This window comes from Fistularia commersonii, chromosome 12 (assembly GCF_037954325.1).
Source record: "Fistularia commersonii isolate RoL2024-O1a breed Wild chromosome 12, RoL_Fcom_v1.0, whole genome shotgun sequence".
Taxonomy (NCBI): Eukaryota; Metazoa; Chordata; class Actinopteri; order Syngnathiformes; family Fistulariidae; genus Fistularia; species Fistularia commersonii.
In genome coordinates, this window is record NC_141295.1 from 20,014,155 (window position 1) to 20,035,964 (window position 21,810).

The 21,810-nt window shown below is 54.8% G+C and overlaps 1 protein-coding gene across 1 annotated transcript; it reads left to right on the top strand.

The window, feature by feature from the left end:
• Window positions 1-13,487: 13,487 nt before the first annotated feature.
• Window positions 13,488-20,550, top strand: parn (poly(A)-specific ribonuclease (deadenylation nuclease)). The gene is made up of 26 exons (XM_086157632.1): window positions 13,488-13,595; window positions 13,821-13,898; window positions 13,974-14,053; window positions 14,136-14,203; window positions 14,735-14,816; window positions 14,962-15,022; window positions 15,269-15,437; window positions 15,863-15,925; window positions 16,013-16,051; window positions 16,124-16,166; window positions 16,228-16,308; window positions 16,390-16,446; window positions 16,512-16,589; window positions 16,655-16,698; window positions 16,787-16,829; window positions 16,965-17,040; window positions 17,117-17,227; window positions 17,335-17,404; window positions 17,489-17,544; window positions 17,915-18,001; window positions 18,081-18,155; window positions 18,224-18,383; window positions 18,466-18,587; window positions 18,801-18,843; window positions 18,907-19,043; window positions 19,707-20,550. Exons 1-26 carry the CDS (start codon window positions 13,577-13,579, stop codon window positions 19,751-19,753), a joined length of 1,989 nt encoding a protein of 662 aa, XP_086013758.1. The 5' UTR covers window positions 13,488-13,576; the 3' UTR covers window positions 19,754-20,550.
• Window positions 20,551-21,810: the final 1,260 nt, after the last annotated feature.

Consider the following 21,810-nt stretch of genomic DNA (forward strand, 5'->3'; position numbering starts at 1 on the left):
CACACACACACACACACAATTTTACCTGTTTTTCCCACCAGCCGCCCACAGACCTGCATGCCCCCCCCTTCACATGGACCTTCTCCATTTCCTGTCCTGTTCCTGGACGCCGCTTTCTGACCCACCATCTTGGCAACAGCTCAAAGGGACAGTGTGTGTGTGTGTGTGTGTGTGCGTGTGTGTGTGTGTGTGTGTGTGCAGATCAAAGGGGGTTGCAAACAGCCCCCCCCAGGACCCTCCCTGACAGACTGTGCTCACTGGAGTTCAGCCTTTTCTCTCCAAGCCTGGAAGACCCACCTCCTCCTCCTCTTCTTCTCCTCCTCCTCCTCCTCCTCTTCTTCTCCTCCTCCTCCTCCTCCTCCTCCTCCCCTCTGTCCTTCCTCAATCCTTCTTCTGCAGATGCGAGTGGTCATTTTCTCCAAATGGACTGTGCTCTGTTTTCCCAGCTGCACTTGAAGGCCTCACCCTGCCCTGTCTTTGTTAGGAGTCCCTCACTTTCCCTTCCTTCCCTCCATCTTTCCATCACTCCGAACGTACGCAGTATAAATGCAGAGTACAGAGTATATACACAGTATGTTTATACAGCAAACAGTATATTTAGAGTATCAATATTCAGAGTATATAGTATATTTTCACAGAACACACATTAAACTTGCCTTGTACGCAGAGAAATCGTGAACAACCAAAGTGGGCGCCGCACCTGAAAATACCTTGAAGTCTTTTTTCAAACACCCTTTGAACACGTCTCGGGCCCGTTTCCACGACAACAGCCGGGGGTCTGAGAGCCCAGCTGTCCGTCCGGGCTCTGGAGGTCCGGCCAGAACACGGACCCGTCTGCCGCGGTCCTTCAGAAGGTGTTTCCACCTTCGCCAGGTCGGAGATCACCTGCCTCCCGCTGGAACCAGCAGGTAATATGCGATGGTGACGGCCCTTCTGGGTTCCAGAGGTCCTCGTCCCGGAGCCTCAGAGGGCGCCGGGCGGCCGTCTGCAGCGGAGAAGATGATCTTTATGATGGCGCCGCTCATCCTGGAGGCGCAGGAAGCCCTGGAGAGCTGGAGAAGAGCGGAGAAGGATGGAGGGCCGAGGACGTGACGGCAGGAACACACACACGGGAAGCACCTCGTCTGCTGGCCTAACGGGCACCATCACTCACACCGCCAAGGCCTCCTGTGTGTGTGTGTGTGTGTGTGTGTGTGTGTGTGTGTGTGTGTGTGTGTGTGTGTGTGTGTGTGTGTGTGTGTGTGTGTGTGACAATGCTTTCTCTGTTCCCGTGCCTCTTAAGAGGCGGTGCTTTTAAATGAAGCGGCGATGAAGGACCTGCTGCGCTAACGAGTCCTGGAGGAACCAGGGAAGGAGAACCCGTGTCATCTCGTGGGAGGGAGATGGATTCTTCTTCTTCTTCTGAAGCCAAGGAGACAGGAAGCCAAGTCTGATGTCTCTGTGTCTCTGTCCATGCAGAGCAGGTCTGGACCAGAGCTGCTCAGATGATCTACAGGAACCTGGCATTCCCCCAGATCCCACCTGAATGTGGCGGCCTTCTGCCTCGACCAGACAGACAAGAACATGATGTGTGGGTTCCCGCCTCTCCAGGGTGGCACCCTGTGTGTGTGTGTGTGTGTGTGTGTGTGTGTGTGTGATACCATTTATGTCCAAGCCTCAATCTGAGCCTCCCACCTTCACCATGTTGGTCCTCCCTAGAATTCCACCAGTTCCAACCTGCTAGGTGAACCTTTGGACCAGTGTCCCTCTAGTTGGATGGAGGTCTTCATGGGGAGCTGGAGGCGCCAGTCTGGGTTTGGACCCCGGCAGGATTCAAACCCTCTGCTATCACTTTCCACGGAACAGAAAAAGACGTGTTTGGCTTCACCCTCGGCATCATGCAGTGACCATCAGATCCATCCAGTGGCCTCCTCAGGAAGCTGGCGCCGCAGAGCAAAGCCCTCCGCTGTCCCTCAGACGTTCTTCAGACGTTCCCTCAGAATGTCCGTCAGATGCTCCTCAGAGAGCTGGGACGGGAGCCAAATTCCAAGACGAGGTGTCAGGTGACCTGAGGGGGCGGAGCCTGAGAGCTGACGGTGGCCTTGGAACCCGGCGTGCCTTTGAGCAAGGCAGCAGGCCTGGAGGGCCTTCAGGAGGAGGCCGGGATCGTGAGAAGAACACGATCAGAATTCACCAGCTCATCATGTTCTGCTCCCATGCGGGTTCCTGTATTTTTCACAGTCTCGAAGCCCATTGGCCAAACTCCCGAGGGGCGGAGCCTCCGTCGATAGGCCATGATCAATAAGCAGGTCCCGAAGCCGTGGCCATTGTTTACATGTCAGGGTGATGCACGGTTAGCTAAACACGCTTCAGTACCAACATCCATTAATGTCTGTTTAACGACCGACATTGTGCGCACACACACACACACACACAGACACACACACACACACACACACACACACACACACACACAGAGTCATGTGCCGCTTGTCGGCAATAACTGGTGAGAAAGGAAAGTACTTACGTGCATAATAGAGTGCAGTAGCTGTGTATTAGCACACACCGTGAGTGTTAATACGCACACACACACACACACACACACACACACACACACACACACACAGGCAGCCTGGGAATTAATTGGCTGCATAATTTTGCAGTGTGTGTGTGTGTGTGTGTGTGTGTCTGTTTAACAAGCTTCCCTCTGAGATTGCGCCCTTTAGCGCTGCAGGTTAAAGGTCACGCTTGAACCAACACGTCCCATTCTGTTTCTGAGGAGACGTGAAGGTGACGGAGTATTATGGGCTTCCCATTGGAGATATCTATGTTTCAGGCAGGAGGTGCAGGAGGTGCAGGAGGTGCAGGAAACTCCAACCACAGAGAGGAGGAGATGACGCGAGCTTCTCACAGATCACATGTTGACTTGCCAGAAGGATCTCATGGTGGAAGCTCATGGTCAGAAGGATCTCGCCAGAAGATCCTTCTGATCCAGACTTACTAGAAGGATCTCATGGTGGAGGCTCATGGTCAGAGCTCTTCAACAAAGTGCTGTTGATGTTCTTGTCTGGAGATGAGGTTGATGTTCTGCAGGTGTCACAGCAGATTCCTGGAAGCGCCTCACCTGCAGACCTGGGTCGGAGTTGGAGGACCTCAGGATGGCGGGCGGTGGACGGTCCACGCAGAAGAAGGATGGAGCAGATCACCCACGGCTTTGACCGACAGGAGACACACTGACATCTCACAACACTCATGCCTGCGTGGAGCAGGATGGGCCACAGCCTCAGAGGCCACACACACACACACACACACACACACACACACACACACACACACACACACACACACACACACACATGCTGCGGGACCTCCACTCCCCGAGCAGGCTGCTCCACCTCCCGGATGAGAAGCTTTGTCCCGTGTTTGACTCGGCCCTGAACGCACCAAGCAAGATGAGAGGATCCAACTCATGACAGATTCAATGTCAGTGGGATTTTTCAGCGCTGTCGGCAGGATCAGGCGGCCGTGGACGCGTTCCTGGGCGGCGTGACCACGGCGGACGTTCGAGTGGTTCTTGGAGGTTCCGGCTTGGATTGAAGGTCCACCCCTGCGAGGAAGAGGCAGGGAGACCCGGTCCTCAGACCGGAACACAAGACCTGAACGCGACGGCAAAGACGGAGCGCTCGGAGGAGCAGGATCGGCGGAGGATGAAGATCCCGATGGGGGAGGACGAGTCCCAGGACAGCAGATGGTCTGGTCCACAGGAGCCGGAGAGGAAACAGAGGAGCTGGAGATGAAACTAAAGACGGGGGAGGAAAGAGGGGAGGAGGAGAGGAGGAAGAAGAGGAGGAGAGAAGAAGAGGATGAGGATGAGGAGGAGGAGGAGGAGACACAAAGCAGGACCTGGTGATGTCAGCAAATGGACGTGAACTTTAATGGCTGCTGTTAGAAGCTTCATTGAGCTGAGCGGCAGCATAACATGATCAGGGGTCCAGAGTAATCCGATTACTACGGAGTCGTGGAGAGACGTCTCCACAGAGGTGGCAGACGGAGAGGAGACGGTGCGGCTGAAGGAGAGGCGGGACCTTGGAGGTCTCCTTGTCCGGACCCACTGTGGACCATCATCTCCACAGCGGCCATGCTCTCCAGGCTCCAGGGAGAGAAGATCGGCTCGGGAGCAAATAGCTGAGGAGCAAAGAGCTGTGTGTGTGTGTGTGTGTGTGTGTGTGTGTGTGTGTGTGTGTGTGTGTGTGTGTGTGTGTGTGTGTGTGTGTGTGTGTGTCTGTACACATATATACGTATATACATGTATTTGGTATCTATATTCCTTCTCCACACTGATGGACAGGTCTTGATCACTGCAGGCTCTGCTCTGATCCACCTTGAAGACCATGGATGGATGGATGGATGGAAGTGGAGGTGCTGATTCCCATCCCAGCTGCTCCACTGAGAGCTGGAGATCGCGGCCCGATGAAGCTCAAAGGACCGCATCGTCTGCACCAAGTTCTGATCCTGAAGCCACCAAACCAGACCTCCACTGCTCTCCTCCTTCTTCTTCTTCTGTGGTTCTCTTCTTTCCTTCAGGGAAGACATGACTTTCCCCCGGTGCTCTGTGATGCTCCTCCACCTTCTCCATTCCTCTGACCTCCTCCAGCCTAATGTGGGACCTTCTCCCCCTCAGCCTCACATGTGCTTCATTAACACAGGCGCTCCTATTCATTGTCTTCATGGGGTTTTGGTCTGAGCTTGGACTGAGGAGCTCCTCAGGTGGAGAAGCCATGGAGGCACCACCTCCACCCTCCTGCCGCCCTCACACACTGAGACCCAGCTGATCTGATTGCGCTCCATTAAGCGCCGGGGTTTACAACCCTTCACTCTTCATTTCAACTCCACTGACGTGACACAAAACAACAGGGGTGTGTGTGTGTGTGTGTGTGTGTGTGTGTGTGTGTGTGTGTGTGTGTGTGTGTCTAACTAAACAGAAGCAAATACCATTTTATGATCACTGAAGTCTGGCAATGAGACAAACAGCCCCCCCCCTCACACACACACACATAGACACACACACACACACACACACACACACACACACACAAACACACAGACACACACACACACTCATGGCCCCCCCCTTCTGACTCCTCTCTTTATCGTTCCCCTCGCTTTCCCTCCAAGGCTGAACTCCACAACCTCAGAACCTCCGTCACCACAAGGCCTTCAGATTAACTGTGTGTGTGTGTGTGTGTGTGTGTGTGTGTGTGTGTGTGTGTGTGTGTGTGTGTGTGTGTGTGTGTGTGTGAGACGCAGCGCCGCACTGTTTCAGCTGCATACCTGTCTGGAGTGGTAAACACCATCAGGCAGGAGATGAGTGATGTTCATTTAGTCTGCGTTTGTGTGTGTGTGTGTGTGTGTGTGGTTGTGTGTGTGTGTGTGTGTGTGTGAGTGAGTGAGGGCTCTGTTCAGACCTCCACCAGCTGCTCCTCCTGATGTATGGTGTTTGAACAGTTCTGTGGGGTTGCTGAGGAACGTTCACACAGCATGAGGGACACGCAGGCCCCGCCTCTAGCCCCGCCTCTAGCCCCGCCTCTAGCCCCGCCTCTCGCCCAGCCTCTTGCCCCGCCTCTAGCTCCGCCTCTAGCTCCGCCCTAAGCATCTCCTGTAGCATCACTTTCAGCCCCGCTCCTCGTCCCGCCCTTAGCATTATCTTTAGCATCAGCTTAGCCCCGCCTTTAGCCCCGCCCCTCTCAGTAATCATCACCCCGTGCATTGGTGTGTCCCCAGGTGGGCTCGGTTGGTTGGTTGGTGAGTTGGTTAGTTAGTTGTTGGTTAGTTGGTAAGTAGGTTTGTTCCTTCAGCATGGCTGCAGGATGAGCCGGTGCAGAAGAAGACCTCGCCCATCATCCGGCAATATTTTGGGATTCCAGGCAGATGTTCCTGGAATCGACGTCTGCCATGGTGACTCTCACACAGACTGTGAAACATGCTAATCGATAGCGTGCTAATTGAAACTTTGTTATGGAAACCCGCTAACAGAAAACCCACGGTCGATAGATGCTAATGGGAATGTGCTAATGGATACATGCTAATGAGTGTGCTTATTTAAACATGCTAACTGTGACGTGCTAATTGAAAAGGTAAACACTCCGTGGCTGCCGTGCACTATCCACAGTAAGTGTGCACGTGCGGCGTGCGTTCTGCCCGGTGACTCCTCGTGAAGCGGGATGATCTTGGCGGCGGAGCGTCTGGATCCGCAGGAGGAGAGGAGGGGTTCCGCCGGCCGAAGCGTCCGCGGTCCAGAACCCGAGCTGTCGTCCACAGGAACCTCAGACCTTCTCCGTTTCCATCGGTGCTTCTCCTCGTTCACGGGAGGAGACGCTCCTCCAGAGCGCGAGGCCGAGGCGGTCCTCTCTCCACACCTGGCGGAGGCTGCCGGCTGACACCGGAGCAGCGTGAGCGCCCGCCGAGCACACCGGCTGCAGGAGGTCGGCCGGCCGAGGAGATCTGGACCTTCTGAAGCAGACCGGGGTGGAACGCAGAGGCGACCGAGAGTCTCCGCGGGAACGCCGGAGCTTCTCTCCCTCTGAAGGCCGAAGCCCGCGGTTACGACGCTAAAGACTCCCTCGGGTCCGGCTCCGGAGCTGAGACCTCCTCCGTGATGATCACTCAAAGCCCAGATCCTCTCAGAAGTTCTCCTCGAACAGAAAGCAGCAGGGGGGCGGCTGAGACCTCGCCGACACCTTCTCACCTCATGGATTTTATTCATAAAATAAACTCTACTGATCCCCATAGGGGAAATTCCCTTGTCGCAGCAGTTACAATGTCTAAAAATGAAAAAGGAAAATAAATATGAATGAGAGGCAGAAGACAGAAGATAGCGAGGCAGCCGTGAATAAATAGAGAGCAGCGGCAACAACATCCAGGATAAGAACGGACGACATGAAGGAACCGTGAGAACCAGAAGTGAACGACAATATAAATAGTGACAACGGAGATGACGGGAATAAAACAGATAAACAAAAGTAGGCCGGATGCGGCGGGCCGGGACCAACAAGGATGAGAAGGACGGCAGAGTTGGAACACCACGCGTGAAGAACATCTGAAGAAAAGGAGGAGGAACTAACGGACCCGACGACAAGAAGGCCCGTCAGAGGAGAGGCGAGATGTTTCAGCACCTCGGAATGAGGATGATGAGCACATCCAGAGGACACGACAACTCCATTATTACACCTTCATTCCACAGAGGAATGTCAGCAGCTGGAGGTGAAGGTGAGGGAGAAGGTGCGGGTCCATCACGCTGCAGGGGAACGACGCAACACAGGAGAAACGGGTGAAAATGAGAAAGGCTGGAGTGCCGGGTTCTGGTCCAAGAGCACACGTCCTGATGAGCCGGAGGAGAAGGTCCGAGAGCCCTGGCTGCCAGCAGAAGCGCTGACTGGTGAAGGTGAAGAGGCGAAGAAGATCACATCTGGGCTGAGGCCGCGGAGCAGGGCGCCCCCCTGTGGTGAAGCCTCAGGGATGAGGACCTTCTCAGATCTTCAACCTGCACTCCTTCGTGTATTCACGTATAGAACCTCACACACAGGAGGCACAACCGGCATTTGGAGAAGAAGTCCACCGGGCAGAGCTCCTTCTTCTGCATTCCTAAGAAGTCACAAGTGGAAGGTTCCTCAAAACCTCACAGAAGGTCAGTGGCTGTTTCTCCAGGAACCGCAGCTCAGCAAGCAGGAGGCATCTCCCACCCTTTTGTCCCGGCTCAGATCACGTCCATCACCATCCCTCCGTTCGAGACCAAGATGATGAACCGCAAATGTAATTGAAGAGCAGCCGGGTGGAAGATCAACTCATGGACCGGCAGCTTCAGCCCCTGCCGGAGGCTGGACCGCAGGCTGGTCAGACCACCTGGTCACCTGGTGAGGGGTTCGAGAGGGCGAGAGGACGGCATGCACCAAAGACCTCCACTGACCTCCAATGACCACCAAAGACCTCCACAGATCATCGCAGATCACCATAGACCTCCACTGACCACCGTAGACCTCCACTGGCCTCCACTAATGGCCGTAAACATCTCCAGATGGTGGCCGTCTCTAAATCCCTCAGACGTTGGTTGGTGTCGGTGATGACGACAGCGACCGAGTTCTTTGGCTTGGATGTTCTTGTGTCGAGATGGTTTCCATGAACATCTGGACTGTCCTTCCGTGGACCTGCAGGCTCCCCGTGGGGCTCCACATCTGATGTCTCATCCTGTCATACTCATTCTTCAGGTTGCAGGAGATCCGAGGCTTTCAGGAGGGCGGTATCGTAAGAGTGGACGGCTGCGAAGGAGAACGGGAACCCCCCTGTCGTCCTCCGTCCCCGTCTGCCGGACGCTCAGCCCGGGGGTTCGGAGGTCGGGGAAGGAGGCGGGGAGAAGCTCCACGGCGCCGAGGTCATCACGCGATGGAGGCCGCGGGCCCTCAGGGCGGCGTGCGACGGGAGATCCGTTTCTGAGGGGACCGGCGACATGGATGTTCACAGGACGTCCATCTGAGAAGACAGGAGAAGACGGGAGATGGTCCCGGAGAAGGTTTGCGGAAGAGGCCCCGGTGTGCGGCGTCAAAGGAGGCTCAGAGCCTCCATCATCTCCTTCTCTCCCTCGGGGTTCCTCGAGCTTCTCCGGGTTCCTCCCGGGTCCAAACACATGATGGAGGTCCACGGAGACCCCTGTTGTCCAGACCAGAGGACGAGAGGGTGACCGTCGGACGTCTCCGGGAATGAAAGGATGAAGCGCGAAGCATCGGTCTGCGGTGTCCTGCAGAACGCCTCCGCCCGTCACCATGGAGACTCAGGTAACTGTCTGATGAGTAACTAATGTAATGTGATTACCGAGGCGCAGAGAGTGGCAGGTCGTCATCCACGGTTCTTCTGGATGAGTCCTGGTCCCGAGGTGCTTCTCCTCCCAAGGCAGGAGGACAGAGACACACTTCACATCATCAGCTGTGTGTTGATCTTCTCCTCGCTCCTCGGGACACTGGAGCTCCTCAGGCCTGTGAACGTCTTCATATCGCGGCGTCCATGACGGAGAGGAGGCGGCTCTGCGGGCCGACAGCAGGGGTCCCAGGAGATCCCGGGAGATGGAAGATGGAGCTCAAAGCTCCGCCAGGTAGTCGAGCCGTTCCTGCTGCTGCGCCGAGTAGTTTGTCTTCTCCATATGTTGTTCTTCATGCGAGAACACGAGAGGAACCCGCGGGTCTCCTCCGCCCGGCGTCCTCTGCGGCACCGAGGAACGCTCGCCAGATATTCCGGAGCTCGTCGCCATCTACTCCCGCCTCCCTCCCGCACGGCCTCACGCCGCTCATCAGCATTCTTCGGACGCTCGGGGTTCGTTTGGATGCCAGGGACGTCTCGCTGTCAGCGCGCCCACGCCATGCTGCCGGGAAGGGGAAGGGGAAGGGGAGGGAAGGGAAGGGAAGGGAAGGGAAGGGAAGGGAAGGGAAGGGAAGGGAAGGGAAGGGGAGGGAAGGGAAGGGAAGGGAAGGGAAGGGAAGGGAAGGGAAGGGAAGGGAAGGGAAGGGAAGGGAAGGGAAGGGAAGGGAAGGGAAGGGAAGGGAAGGGAAGGGAAGGGAAGGGAAGGGAAGGGAAGGGAAGGGAAGGGGGGTCCTGCTCCCGCCTGCGGCCCTCGGAGCTCTTGGAGGACCTCACACTGATGGCAGGGAGACAGAAGGAGACAGACAACCACAAGAAAAGACAAAAGTAAGATGATTATCTGACCATCATTGCCTGTTCCTGCCTGTCCGTCCGTCTATCAGTCTATCAGTCCATCCGTCCGTCTATCAGTCTATCAGTCTATCAGTCTATCAGTCTATCAGTCTATCAGTCTATCAGTCCGTCCGTCCGTCCGTCTGTCTGCTCAGTTGTTCCTTCTTCCAGTCCTGATAACTGATGATTGTTTGAAGCTGCAGAAAGTGAGTGTGAGTGTGTTCACTCTGAAGGGCTCATCATGAGAGGACCTTAAAAGGAACTATAGGAGGAAGTGTTGCTATTGTTAATATGTATTATTACTATTATTTACTATCATCCATCCATCCCGCCAGCTTCTGCTACTTATCCTGCAGTCAGGATTGCAGAGGAAGCAGGAAGCATCCCAGCTGCCGAGAGGTGAGTTCACCCTGGCCTGGTCTCCAGTCCATGGCAGGGCCACGTTTATAGACAGACAAACATTCACTCACTCACTCACTCACTCACTCACTCACTCACTCACTCACTCACTCACTCATTCGGGGCTATTTTCCCTTTTTTTCCTAATATCTTCCATGTTTTTGGACTGTGGGAGGAAACAGCAGAAAACCCCCGCAGACACGGGGAGAACGTGGAGACTCCACACAGAAAGGTTCCTTGTCAGAATCCATCCAGGGTCCTTCGGCTGTGAGGCCGAAGCGCTAACCGCTGCGCCAACATGCCGCCCTATTATTATTATCTTCATTATTATTATTATTACTATTATCACTATCCATATGATGGGGAGCATCAGGGGACGGCACATGTTAGATGTTTTGGAGAGAAGGTCAGAGAAGCCAGACTGAGATGGTTGGGTCATGGACAGAGGAGGGATAGAGAATATATTGGTAGACGGATGCTGGAGTTGGAGCTGCCAGGCAAGAGGTCTGGAGGAAGACCAAAGAGAAGATTTATGGACGTCGTGAGAGAAGATATGAAGGTAGTTGGTGTGAGAGAGGAGGATTCAGAGAATAGGGTTAGATGGAGAAAGTTGACTTGCTGTGGAGACACCTGAAGGGAAAAGCCGAAAGAAGAAGAAGAAGAAGGAGAAGTATTATGGGCAGCATGGTGACGCAGTGGTTCGCGCTTCGGGCCGACGTGGATGGATTCCGATAAGGTGTGTGGTTTGCAGGTTCTCCCCGTGTCTGCGTGGGCTTCCTCCGGGTTCTCTGCTCTCCTTCCTCGGTCCAGAAACATGCAGCAGACTCATTGGGAAAAGATGGGAAAATTTCCCCTAATGAGTGAGTGAGTGAGTGTTTGCCTATATACTGTATGTGGCGCCGCCGTGGACTGGAGACCAGGCCTCTCGCACCATGACAGCTGGGATGGACTCCAGCTGCTCCCACAACCCTGACTGCAGGATAGGCAGCAGAAGATGGATGGATATTATGATCATTATAATGGCAGTGATGATGATGATAATAATATTAATACCACTAATACCCCCCCCCCCCCCCCCCCAGCTGCACTGAAGCTGCTTCACGGGCCTCTGCTGCCTCTCCAATGCAGGCTATCCAGAGCTTCGTCCACGACGGGACTTTGTTTCCTCGGCTGGTATGTTTGCGTGGCTTCCCCCTGTGACGCCAGCCTCTGTCCTCCTCCGTCCTGCTGCAGGAGATGTTGACCGTCCACGCGGGAGGAACGGAGGTTTACTCATTACGCCGGGGTTTGGGTCGGTTGTCCTCGGAAACAGCGGGGAGCCCCCTCCACGCCGTGCTACTGACAGACAAACAGGAGGTTTATTCATGAGGTTTATTCATGAACAAAGATGTTTCTCCGCACCTCCGGCGCCGGTCTCGTTCCACCATGTTTGTCAATTATTCATGATCTTTTTATTGTCCGTCTCTGTGCTCCGTTGTGGTGGATGTCCTCGCTTCGGTGAAAGAGCGAGGAAGTACCCAGGTAGGACGGGTCCCAAGTTCTACTAGTTTCATGCTTTGTTTAATGAGCTGGGAAAAGGAACTTCATTGAAATTCATTCATTCTCTATGCAGAAAATGACAGCCGTTCACTCGCTCATTCATCATTCAACGGTCATACAGACACACAGCCCATCTGTCCAGAATGCTAAAGGCAGGGGTGTCAAACGTACGGCCCGTGGGCCGGAACCGGCCCGCAAGAAGGTTCGATCAGGCCCACAGAATATATGAAAGTGAAAAAAAAGCATAGACAAGAATTTAATTTTTTTAATGAAGTGCAATTCAAGAATTTTCACTATTTTGGTCAGAGTAGAAGACAATCTGCATCATGGAGACGGACCGATCAGCAGACGTTATCAATGTACCACCCGCTGCTTGTTATGATGTTGTTTCCACCCTGTTCTCCACCTCCCTGCTACTCCCTCAGTAGCCAAAACGTTGTTAGCAAAACAGAGAAAAGTAGAATGCAGAATTTTCAAAGAAAAATGGACTACGTCCTATTTATTTACGGACACGCACAGGAAACCTTCGTGTTTGGTGTGTTTGCAACAAGTTTCGGTATTTAAGGAATATAATATTCGGCACCACTACGAGACTCATCAGAGTGAAAAATATGACAGCTTGCAAAGAAACTGAGAAGAGATAAGATCAACCAATCGCTGGCAGGTCTGAGGAAACAGCGTCCACTTTCAGCCATAGATGAGAAATCAGTGAAGCAGCGGTAAAAGCCAGCTAGCTAATTGCTGGTGAAAGTGTGCAATTTAATGTTAGTCAGCAGCTTCACTACAAACGAGTATGATGGAATTCTACTGTTCATGCAACTCCATACATTTTCAGTATGTCTTGTATGTGTTTGCATGTTTCATGGATGAAGTTTACACATTTACAGGACAGGTGAATACTTTCTTCCTTACACATGTAATACCACTCTCTTTAGTGTGTAAGGTGTAGGCAGGGATTCAATTTAGATTTTATATCTCATATATATATTTATATATATATATGTCTTATATCAAATCAAATCTTTGTACTTTTTAAGACCTTAAAACACTTTATAGCCTTGACTTTGACATTTTATGGTTTTATTTGTATTTCTTATTGTCCCTCCTTCCTACTATTATTTATCATTGTTATGTTTTTACTTGAAACTCTGGCACTACAATGTCCTTCGGGATAAATAAAGTTGTTCTTATTCCTATTCTTATTTTCATATGCACATGTGGAAGTGGTTTAAAAATCCATTTCTTTATAAGTCTCATTTAATCTTAAAGTGCATTACTGTATTTTTCAATACCAATTACTTGTTAAAGTTTTGTGCCTTTGTATGATCAGTGGGATCATATGATCACATGATTGCAATGCAAACATGTGGATGATAAAAGTAAATAACACGTTTGTCAAAGGAAAAATGAGGTGTTTTGTAAAAAGATTGCTCACGAAATTCCAAGATTTTCCTAAAGTCCTTATACTTCTTTACGCCAAAACAGAGGAAAGACATGATCTTTTGGTTATTTATCGCTGAGAATGCAATCATTTTAATGGTCCGGTCCTCTTGACATCTACCCGCGCCGAATGGAGACATGAGAAATGACTTTGACCCCCCTGGCTGAGGGAGTTTATTCTGCACACTTACATTTATTACCCAGATATTTATATATCTGTACTTTATGTTTGTTTCTGCTTCGGAGAGGAGTGTGTGTACACTACACAAGAAGAGTGTGTGTGTGTGTGTGTGTGTGTGTGTGTGTGTGTGTGTGTGTGTGTGTGTGTGTGTGTCATGAGGAGGATACACCCCCCCCCCCCAGTCGGTACAAAGAGCGCGAGTCGCACGCGGCCCCGGAAGTGCTTGAGAGCGGTTAAAAGCCAGTAGTCGGATGCTAGCAGCCGTTAGCCGCTAGCCGCTACCGCTCCGGTCATTGTGCGAGGATGGAGGTGACACGCAAAAGTAAGTAGCGAGCGCACACACGCCGGATCCACGCCGGATCCAACACGCGGGGGTCCAACACGCCGGCGGCGGAGGGGTTTGTTATGCGTCCGGCGCGGCGGTCGTCCATCCCTCGGTGTGTGTATGTGTGTGCCGCTAGCTAGCAGGTAGCTAGCAGCTAGCATGTGGCTGCACCGGAGCACCGGAGCGCCGGGTCTGACGCCAGCCGCTCTCACCCGTCCACAGATTTTAAGGACAGCTTGAAGCCGGTGTGCGCCGCCATCGAGGAGGCGGACTTCCTCGCCATCGATGGAGAATTTTCAGGTACCGTGTCTCACTGCCGCACGGCTCCGGGGCTCCGGGGCTCCGGGATGTGACCGGCTGGGTTCTCCGTTCCAGGGATCAGCGACGGGCCGAACGTCAGCGCTCTCACCAACGGCATGGACACCCCGGAGGAACGCTACTCCAAGCTCAAGAAGGTCAGAGAAGATGGCTTTCAGCCGCTCCTCCTCTCCAGCCGCGCTCTGCGTCTCACCGCGGCTCTCTTCTCTCCTCCCAAAGCACTCCATGGACTTCCTGCTGTTCCAGTTCGGACTGTGCACCTTCAAGTACGACCAGGCCGAATCAAAGTAGGTTCTTCTCCTTCTTGGCAAGTACCGCAGGTGTTTTTAGGTGCACGTCCTTGTCAGGCTGCAGGAGATCTTCTTCCCTGCAACTCCTTTAGAAGTGCGGCAGCGTGAAGCCCTCAAGGAGCCGCCGGCAGCTCTGGGTTCTCTAACACACCTGAACACACCCAAGATCTGCTTTTCATTTCTAAGAACCCCAGTGAGTCTGGCCGTCCCGGCGAGGAGGACGACCGCCAGGTCAGACCTGGAACGTCCTCCGAGCGTCTTAGGAGTCGTTCACCGTGTCAGTGCTCTTTAGGCCGAGGGAGTGGCGGTCAGAATGTGGGCGCGTGGGTGAAACGGCCTCAGGTCAGGGCAGCCGAACCCCCCCCAGGTCCTCCCCGAAGGAGGAGGTGGTCGGGAAGGTGGCCCCCCCGACCTTCTGCCGGCCGTCCGAGCGGAGCGGTGGCTCCGGAGCTCCTGGTTCCTGGCAGATTCCTCTTAATAGCTCCCCAGACGCTCCGCTGATTCTGCTGACTCCCCCTCTCTCCCCAGATACATCACCAAGACTTTTAACTTCTATATATTCCCCAAGCCCTTCAACAGGACGTCCCCCGACATCAAGTTCATCTGCCAGGTGAGTCATTGTCGTCCCGGGCTCATCGGGCCGAGCCGCTCCCCGTAACGGACCGGGTTGGAAATGGTTTCTGAGCGGACGGTCCCAGAAATGCTTGTCGTCGTTCTTTGTGAGCCAGCTTCTAAAAGGCCCGTTTGTCATTTAGAGCTCCAGCATTGACTTCCTGGCCAGCCAAGGGTTCGACTTCAACAAGGTGTTCTGTCACGGTGAGTGGGCCGCGGACCTTCGTCTTGGAGTTCTGGGCGTGCGTCTCTGAGCCTTTGCTGCGACCGGCGTGCGGCGCTGACGCCGGGGGAACGCCGCCGCCCGCTCCCTCTCTCCTCCGGCGCCTCGACGGTCCTCGGCAGCGTCTCGGCCCGTCCTCCGGAGAGCACCTCGGGCGCGCCGGAGATCTGTAGCTCTCTAGCTGACCCGGGGCAGATCCGGACTGACCCGTTTCCGCTGTGGACCAGGCATCCCGTACCTGAACCAGGAGGAGGAGGCCCAGCTGAGGGAGCAGACGGAGGAGCGGAGGAACCAGCAGGCCAACGGCGTCGGGACGCCCTCGTACATCTCCCCGTCCTCCTCCAAAGGCCCCGCTCACGTTCCAGAGGAGCACAAGGACTTCATCAACAGAGTGATGTAAGTCTGACCCGAGCGGACGGAGAACCTTCACCTAGATAGGGTTCAGGGAGCAGGGCGGTCCCGGCGGAGGTCTCCGAGGAGCCTCAGGTCCCGGGCCGGATGGAGGACGTCGGAGGCCGAAGCTCCGCTCGGCCGATTCTCCTCGCCGGACCGCAGCGTCCCGACCCGGACGTTCTGATCCGTTCTCCCCGACCCCTCCAGAACATCGTCCGTCCGTCTCTTCCCGAGGGCTCCGGGTCCCGATAAGTGTGTATCTCAGGGCGGTTCTGTTGCGGTCAGAGCTCCGGAGATGAACCGGCAGCAGATGTTACGCCTCCCGTGTCCTCCTTCGGAAGGACGGACCTGATTGTGAAGGAACGAGCGGATGAAGGCTTCTCCTCCGCTCGCCGTGACCGTTCCTGCTCTGGTGCTTTTCTCCACAGAGAGAAGGTGGAGGCCCTCTTCTCCAGCCAGGAGAAGACGGTGGACTTGGAGCCGTGCACCGGGTGATTATTCCGGCGGCTCATGACCGAACACTTACGCCGTCTTCTGGGTGGAGATGTTTGTGCATCCGTGTCTGTTTCCCCCCGCAGGTTCCAGAGGAAGCTCATCTACCAGACACTCAACTGGAAGTAAGGCCTTCTTCTCAGACTCGTCTTTTCCGGCTCCCGATGTTTCCGCTCACAGACAAACTTTCCTCTCAGGTTCCCCAAGGGGCTCCACGTGGAAACCATGGAGACGGAAAAGGTAAGTCCAGGTTTGCGTGTGCGCGTCGGGCGTGTGTTTGATGCACGTTGTGCCGTTGCAGAAGGAGAGATACATCCAGGTCAGTAAGGTGGACGAGGAGGAGAGGAAGCGGCGGGAGCAGCAGAAGCTGGAGAAGGAGCAGGTCTGTAGAGCCTCGGGGTCAGATGGTCTGCTCCTCTGCTTTGGACTAACCTTCCTAATCTCCTGACCCCGGCACCCGCAGGAAGAGCTGAACGACGCGGTGGGCTTCTCCAGGGTCATCCACGCCATCTCCAAATCAGTAGGTCCTCTCCTTCTCGAAGGCCGGCGCTTTGCTCTCCGAATAACCCGGCTCTGGTTTCCCAGTGTAAGCTGGTGGTCGGCCACAACATGCTGCTGGACGTGATGCACACCATCCACCAGTTCTACTGCCCCCTGCCCGAGGTACCCCTGCACCTCCAGCTCTCAGGCTGCCCAGCAGTCACTCATACCCGTGTCCTTCTCCACAGGACCTCCAGGACTTTAAAGAGGTCACCATGTGTGTCTTTCCCAGGTACTTCTCTCTTTCTCTTCTCCTCGAGATGTTTTCGGAGCTCCTGCTCAGCGCCATGTTTTAATGTTTTTTGTGCTTTGACTTGTAGACTTCTGGACACAAAGCTGATGGCCTCCACGCAGCCTTTCAAGGTGAACCATCTCTTGGAGATCAGAGCAGCGGGAGCGTCCTCGCAGGCGTGACCTGGACCAAAGGAAGCTGCTCTGTCGGTGTTGCGACGAGCGTCTGAGGCTGGTCGTCACGCTGTCTTCTCCTTTGACCTCCAGGACCTGATCACCAACACCTCTCTGGCGGAGCTGGAGAAGCAGTTGAAGGAGGGCCCCTTTAAGCCCCCGCAGATCGGTGAGTGCAGGAGCCAAGCGGATCTCCTGGTCCCTCGGCCTCCTCCTCACCTCTCTCTCCTGGTTCCTCCTGCCAGAGACCGCTGAAGGCTTTCCCAGCTACGACACGGCCCAGGAGCAGCTGCACGAGGCCGGCTACGACGCCTACATCACCGGCCTGTGCTTCATCTCCATGGCTAACTATCTGGGTAACACACACACACACACACACACACACACCCTTCCTGTGCACCACTGGAGAAGCCCAGATTGAGCCTGGATTCCAACCAGGTCTGCTGGTCTCCCTCTGGTCCAGGCTCGTTCCTGACGCCGCCCAAGGCCTACATCTCTGCCCGCTCCAAGCTGATCGAGCCGTTCTTCAACAAGTACGGGTCGTCTTCCGCTGCACCGTGGAGTCATTCTTTGCTCCGGCATCTTCACGCTCAGGATGTTCTTCCTCCTCCTGACAGGCTGTTCCTGATGAGAATAATCGATATCCCCTACCTCAACATCACGGGACCAGACTGTGAGTAACTTCCGTGTCTCCAGGGACGTTCATGAAAACTAACCAGTAGATACTGACGAGTCACAGCTGGGACTTAGAGGTCCTCCTCTCCAAACCCCAGCTGACCACCTCCCAGCTTCTATTCCTAAAACAACAGTGCCCCCCCCCATGTTCTCCAGATGGGTGACTTCAGGATCACTACCTTCTCACTCCATTCCAGAGGAGGTTCCCTTAGTTTAGTGTGAGGCCCCTTTGATAGAACCTGAGCAGTCCAACATCAGGTCCCTCAGACCAGCCGTGGTCCGGCGCTCCGAACGCCCTCGTAGACTCGGGCCGATGCAAAGGGGGTCCGATCACCGGCGTGTCTCCTGACCCTCCTCCGCTCTTGCAGTGCAGCCCAAGAGAGACCACGTCCTGTACGTCACCTTCCCGAAGGAGTGGAAGACCAGCGACCTGTACCAGCTCTTCAGTGCCTTCGGTAAGCCCGCCTCGACCGGAACCTTCTGCTCGCGGGCCGCCGGCCGCCCTGGCTCACTCTGCCGCCGCCGTCCGCCCAGGGAACATCCAGGTCTCGTGGATGGACGACACCTCGGCCTTCGTGTCGCTGAGCCAGACGGACCAGGTGCAGATAGGTGAGTGAGGCGAGCGGGCCGAAGGTCCGCCGGGTCAGATCCGTGACGCCTCTGCCTCCCGGGAACAGCTATGAACACCAGCCGCTACGCCGAGAGCTACCGGATCCAGACCTACGCCGAGTACGTCCAGGGCAAGCAGCAGGAGAAGGAGAAGCTCGGCCCGCCCAGCAAGACCTGGGGCGAGGACAGCTGGGTGAAGCCCGCCTCGGCCGGCTTCGGATACTCCAGGTACACGCAATGAGCTCGGGATCCTCAGAACCCGGAGGCCGCCGGAGCTCAGCCTCTGCTAAACGGACCTTTGTGGTGGCAGGGCTCTGAGGAAACGCAGCATCAGCCCTCTGCAGGCCGAGCAGGTATCTGGAGACGCTTCCATCACCGATGGCTGGAGTCACTACTTGTACCCAGACAGCACCAAGAAGATGAAGACCGATGGTGGGTGGATGTGTGTGTGCGTGCGTGCGTGCGTGTGTGTGTCTGCCTGCCTGCCTTGTTCCTGGTTGAAGGTCAGCCAGGTTTAGCCAAACAATGGTGTCCCTCTGGCCAGAGGAAGGGGTGAAGAAGCTTCCTCCACTGGTCTTCTGATGCTCTTCTGATGTCGTCTGACGTCACGGTTCGGCTCATTCATGTTTCCTGTGTTTGCTGCAGAGGTGGTGGAGAGCAAGACCTCCGAGGGATGGCTCAGGACCACGTGAGTACCAGAGGTCCCGCCGCCGCCGGCCTCCCGGCCGTCCTAACGGTGTGCTCCCCGCAGAGACCCCTCCGAGGCGGCGGCCTCCAGTCCGGGCCCCGGCCAGGGGGGCCCCCCCGCCCAGGACCCCGAGGGGACGGTGGCCTGGCAGCAAGCCCCGGCCCAGGGAAGGAAGGCACACAAGAAAAAGAAGTCTGAAGGTGGGTTTGGGGCTTTCAGCCTCAGGGCTTTGGTATCAGAAGAGAGGGATGAAGTGACAGTGGACACACACACACACACACACACACACACACACACGGGATGCCATGTTGGATGGCAGAGGCCGGAGCTCCCCCTAGCTGTCCACCAGCTCCCGGGCTCAGCGTGCACCAAATGGCAAACAGATGGCAAGGAATTGGTGAACATATTTAAGAATCAGGGAGCTAAAGAGGAGCACGTTTTTCTGAGGCGGCGTTAAAAACGAGCGTTGAGTGGAAGCGAGCGCTGATGGTGTCGGATCAGCGCAACGCATTTGAGCGATTGGCTTCAGAAGGTTTCTCCTGCTCCGAGGGGGTGGGATGGATGACGCCGGCCTGCGGCTCCAAAAGTCATTAGCTCAGGAAACTACATTAGAAATCCCAGACCCGGTGAGAAGACGAGGAACGAGATTAGAAGCCCGTCCTTGGAGCGCCTTCAAGTTGTGTGGGCTGATCGGATTGATCTGATCGCTCCGCCGTAACTCCTCCTTTTCTGCAGATTAACAGTCATTACCGCGTTACCGCGTCAACACGTTTCCTATAGCAGCTCTTGTTGGTCCCGAAGACGAGGCGCCGCCCGCGGGGCCTCGCCTTCTCATGCCTTGTGAAATGCCTGTCCGCACCCAGGGGCCCAGTCCTCGGCGTCGCTGTTCGAGGTCCCGGAGGTCTGGTAGCACGCGTCCGCAGTCCCACACCGCCTTGTCCTCAGCCTCCTCTCAAGCACATAGGACTCGTCCATCGGCGGCGGCGGTTTTGGACCCCGCGTCCCGGCGAGGCTCCCGGACTCCTGAGAAAACACAAGCCATAACCACAGCCGCGGCGTTCCCATCTCAGCGCCGGCGAGCGGGCGACTCCTCTGGGATTCCACCCGCCGCAGAAAACACAAGGCATCTCCCGGAAGGGCCGGCGCTTTCCGACGCGTCGGGACGGGAACCTGTGACCGGCGCGCCGCGCTGCCAGCTAGGAAAGCGATTTTTAGTATTTGTCCCCGATCTGTCTTCTATTTTATGAGTGTGAGTTGTCCGCAGGCCCGTGCACGTGAAGGAGTCCCCCTCCTCCCGGTGTCCCTGTGAATCCATCCCTACGCCGTGAGGCCGCCTTCCGCGCGGCGGTAGCTTACGGTGTCAGGGTCCTCATGTGTTGAAAAGCGGTCAGATATTTTTTTCATTTTAAAAAGAAATGTAAATTATGTCAACTCCTCCGGTTTTATCGAAGCAGGCTGGTCAATGATGATGTGATATTTATTATCGGTGGCAGTTTGACCCTTCATGAGGTGCTTTTGTTTTGTACAGATTTGGTTTTCTTTACCTTTTCGGTGTCCGATGTTTTGTAACCGTGGTCCTGCAGCATCGTCAGTATGTTCTATTGCAAACTGTAAACGTTAAGAAGGCGTGTACGTTTTGTATGAGCGAAACTTTAAAGTACTAAACTTCCCTGGAAAAGGGGAAAAAAAATAAACAAATGTTTCTTAGTCTGTCTCCCGGCCTCCTCTGTTCTCCAAGAGCGGTGCTGCTTTGCAGGCCCGGCCCCGAGGTCCCGGGTGGGTCCTCGGGGCCGGCGCTGCAGACGCTGCCCTTCAGCTGCCCCTCAGCCCTCAGCTGCCCCTCAGCTGCCCCTCAGCTGCCCCTCAGCTGCCCTCAGCTGCCCTCAGCTCATCTCAGGTCTCTCTTTCCAATTTCACTCACAAAAATTCCCACGTCCTCCCTCAGGCAGCAAAATACAGCAGCAGGATACTTTATTGAAATAGCTGCGGGGGCCGGCGGGATGTTTTTTTTTTGTTTTACCCCCCCCTTCCCCCTGGAGAGGAAACACACACTCTTGAAAGCTGTAGTGAAATACAGGATTTGTGTCAAGAGCTTGTTAAATGACAGTCTGCGTCCCCCAGGTGGTCCTGCAGTCCAGGAGCCTGATCTGCAAAGGTCACCGTGGGTTCCTGCTCCCAAGGTCAGAATGAGTCCTCCTGGGGGAGAGAATTCCTGAGAACTGAAGTGAAAATACAGTCAGTTGCCTGCAGGGCGGTGCTATTTCCCCAAGACTACGTAGAGTCATTCCTCTCCTCTGTACTTTTCTATTAGCATTCTGAAAGCAAATACTGCATCTGTAGTTCTCTTCCTGGGCATGAAGCCATACTGCTGCTCACACATGCTGACTTCTGCTCTCAGTCCAGTTTCCACCACTCTTTCCCATAACTTCATTGTATGGCTCATCAACTTTATCCCTCTGTAGTTGCCACAATTCTGCACATCCCCTTTATTCTTAAAAATAGGCACCATCACACTTTGTCTCCATTCTTCAGGCATCTTCTCACTCTCTAAGATCCTGTTGAATAATCTAGTCAGAAAATCTACGGCTGCCTCTCCTAGACACTTCCACACCTCCACAGGTATATCATCAGGACCAACTGCCTTTCCACTCTTCATCCTCTTCAATGCCTTCCTCACTTCACTTTTACTAATCTCTACTTCCTCCGATAGGCGTGTGTGTGTGTGTGTATTTTTTGATGTGATGTGGCTGACACAGGGTTGGCAAGGACTTCACTAGCTGAACTTCAAAGCTAGCTAAGCTAATAATGATTTCCACTGTGCAGCATGCACGCGCGCACACACACACACACACATCCAGGTGTGAATGGGCTCTGATCTCCCACCCGAACACACAGAATAATAAATGGTTTACTGAGCAGGGTGTGGATGTGAGCGGCGGCAGAGAGGCGTTGGCAGGACGTTCCCGG